Consider the following 3,649-nt stretch of genomic DNA (forward strand, 5'->3'; position numbering starts at 1 on the left):
AAACTCTTACTCCTGTCCTAATAAAATAAAGCTCTGATTAAAGAACACCTGTAAAAAACATGTTTAAATACAGTGAAATATCGCATCAAGCAAACTGACTAAAATCTTCAGTATTATAAAGAAATTTCAGTTCATCTGTTTTACGTTCAAGTTTTACATTCTTGTTCAGATCTGTAAACACAGCACAAGTGTAGGTATGGGAGGAAATCAAGAGTTTTTATTGCTGCCTCGCTTCACACGTCATCATTTGTTTTTCTACTCAGGAGAGTTCTGACACAAACAGTCATGTTATTAAGATTTTAGTTGTTTTCTTATGTGTGACCTGTGATAAATGAATAAAAACTACATCCATAATGTAATTGTTGAACACAGTTAAGTGAAAATAGGTTTAAAATTTGGATTCTTGGGAAATGTTATGAACAATTAATATTTTAAAGTCCATGCTCAATAATCCGGGTAAAAAAAAATCCAACAAAGTTCAGTCGGTTTCTTTTTTTTTTTGTTGAGACGTTTCATCCTCCATCCAAAAGACTTCATCAGTCCAAGGGGCCACAAAGAAATGCAGTCCCACAAGCAGCACACTCACATAGTGGACTAGCCAATTTGCTGGTGATAAGATGGTTTCTGGGGCCTGCCCTCTCCTCATCGACTCTTCTCAGGAAGCCATTGCCAAAGTGCTTCAAAACATCAAAGTTCATGCTCAATAATCCAGGTAAAAAATCCAACAAAGTTCAGTTAGGTTCAGTTGGGTTGTGAACTATTGGCTTTATTCACAAAATATGAATGAAATGTGCTTTGTTTGTGAGCAATCAATGCTGAGATTTACTTATCAAACTAACCGTGTTAGACACATACCTGGCCCAGTGAGGGAGATGAATCCCCCTCTCCTTCTTTCACAACCTGTCAGACCTCAGCAGAAGCTACATGCCCTGCACCTGACGGAGGGCGCCCACTCATAAGTGGGCGATAGGAAACCAAAATGTAGGCTGGACAGGCTATATGAAATAATGTATGTCATTGTTTTTAAGGGAAGAGCGGGGGCAGGCGCTTGTGCCACTCTTGATGAGATGCTGCCCTTGGCAGCTGCCTATATCTCCCATATCAGAAACTTCCACAGCTGTCTTCCGGATCGAAGGCGAAACGTTTCAGCACAAAAAAAAAAAGAAACTGTCCAGATGACCTGACTGAAAAATGTTGGATTGTATACCTGGATTATTGAGCATGGACTTTGTTGTTTTCAACCAGTTTGACAAGACTGTCAACAAGGAAGAGGGCCGGCAATGGAGGAGGGGGCGTACCAAAGAGACCATCTTATCACAAGCAGAACTGGTTTGTTCCACTTTGGAGTAAGCTGTTGGGGGAAGAATCAGTTTTGTTGTGTGTTTCCTTGACTGATGAAGCCTTCCAGATTGAAGGCAAAACGTTTCGGCACAAAAAAAAAAAGAAAGAAAGAAACTGTCCAGATGACCTGACTGAAAAATGTTGGATTGTATACCTGGATTATTGAGCATGGACTTTGTTGTTCCACAGCTGTCATTTGTGCTTATGCACTGAATGGCAGTTCAGAACATCCAGCCTTCTTGGAGTCTTTAGCGAGAGTTCTGGAAGGTGCTCCAGCTGCGATCTTCTTTTTTCTGCTGGGGGATTTTAGTGACCACATGGGTAGTGAGTGACAGTGTGTGTGGGAGAACCATGATCTGGAGGAACGGCCTCTTTGTTCTCTTATCTAAACCCAAGCAATGTTCTGATGCTGAACTTTTTTTCTAGTCATGGTTTGTTCTTTACAAACACCCTGTTCGAACATAAGTGCACATGGCACCAGTACACCATGGACCACAGATTTACTTTGATTTACTTTGCCTCAGATCAGCTGATCAGCTGCTCCTGGAGGTGCCGAGGTCTAAACGGAGGCTCAGAGGGAACAGAGCTTATTCTGTAGCTGCTCCAAGACTGTGGAACGATCTCCCTCTTCCCATCAGACAAGCCCCTTCACTGTCCAGTTTTAAAACTCTTTTAAAAACATATTTTTACTCCCTGGCTTTTAGCACAGACTGAATTTTGCTCTGCACCGTTTTCATTATTTTTATTGATCTTAATGTTTTAACAACTGTTTTATGTGTTTAAATGTTCTTGATTTTATATGTACAGCACTTTGTGGCAGTTGTGGTTGTTTTAAAGGGCTTTATAAATAAAGTATTATTATTATTTGTAATCTGATCTGCAGCATATGTTTTGGATACTTGGTTGAAGGGAGGAGCTGAGCTGTCAACTGACCAGTTGTAATGATTTTTCATCTATATTCTTATTACATTTTATGCATTAATTAATGTATTCATTCATATATTCATTTCCAGCTCTGTCCTGCCCAAAATTAGACAGATGGAATGAGTGATGAGCAGAGGGACCTACTGTCAGATCATCAGACAGTAGCGAGCTGAAGGGCTGTCAGACAGCAAAACATCAGCAATAGCAAAATGACTTTTTTGTCATCACATAACACTTGCACTGCATCAGCTGAAAGTGGTTGACAAAAACTCAGTTCATTGTTTGGTATTATAGCTTTTATTTCAAGAGGAAAAAAAATATTGCTCTGGGTGATGAACCCCAACACTTTGGTGGAGAGAACAGGTTTTCATTTAATTTCATTCATTCATTTCTCCATTCTAATTCTTCACCCACTTTTTTGTCTCCCTGGCGTATGATTGTCTTTCTGTGTGTCGTCTGCCCTTAGATGTGTTGTTATTAGGACTGAGATGGGCTTGATGAGTTGCCAGAAAACTAAACTTATATTGTTGTCAGGTCTTGGACTTGGCATGCTGTGCTAAATGTGCCTTTTCTAATACTAAAACTAAAACTAATACTAATGCAATTATGAACAATTGACTCAGTGGGCCTTTTGGTTGATGTTAACTTGCAATTTTATCAGTTTAAATGTAAAAAAAAAAAAAAACCCAAAAAACAATAACTACCATAATATTATTTTCATGTAATCAACAAAAGTTGACCTTTTAATAAGAAAAATATGTTATCTGTTTATTCATAACTTCCATAAATGTTCTTAGAGACAGAAAAGTACAGAGGCAGATTTTACAAAACAGAGATCACTCTCTTTGTATGATCCAGATATATAATACCATGATCGATTTATGTCTCACATTATCTTATTTCATAATCAACCCTGAAATGTGTCTTCTAATATCTGGCAACTTAAACCCATAGACAAGAGGATTCAGAACCGGAGGAATGACAACAAACTCCAAAGATAAAATCACAGATAAAAACGGATTTATAACTTCACCGTTGTATCGACTCAGGGCAACATCACAGAAAAGTACAATGGAATAAATGGTGAATGAAACTAAGTGTGGCAAACAGCTCTGTAACACTTTACCTTTGAACTCTGCTGATTTTTTCCAGCAGACCAGCACAATTTGTAAATAGGTGAACAGAACATAAAAGAGTGGAAGGAAAATGGTGGTTATGGACAAAAACATGCCTAAAATATTGTTGGCTGTGGTGCTAACACAGGATAATTTCACCACATTCCAGTTGGCACAGAAGACTTTTTGTATCTCAGTCCCACATAAAGGAAGTTGAGCAGTCAAAAACATGACTGCAGTGAGAATCAAGGCCGGATAAACCCAAGCCA

General features: G+C 38.6%; 1 protein-coding gene across 1 annotated transcript in view; it reads right to left on the reverse strand.

The window, feature by feature from the left end:
• Positions 1–3,161: 3,161 nt before the first annotated feature.
• LOC119418830 (olfactory receptor 51I2-like) overlaps positions 3,162–3,649 on the reverse strand; it is a 3,730-nt gene continuing 3,242 nt past the window's right edge. Inside the window, exon 3 of the mRNA XM_037686123.1 lies at positions 3,162–3,649. Within this exon, the coding sequence (XP_037542051.1) occupies positions 3,162–3,649 (488 nt within the window).

Source organism: Nematolebias whitei, chromosome 13 (genome assembly GCF_014905685.2).
Source record: "Nematolebias whitei isolate Nwh7 chromosome 13, NemWhi1, whole genome shotgun sequence".
Classification (NCBI taxonomy): domain Eukaryota; kingdom Metazoa; phylum Chordata; class Actinopteri; order Cyprinodontiformes; family Rivulidae; genus Nematolebias; species Nematolebias whitei.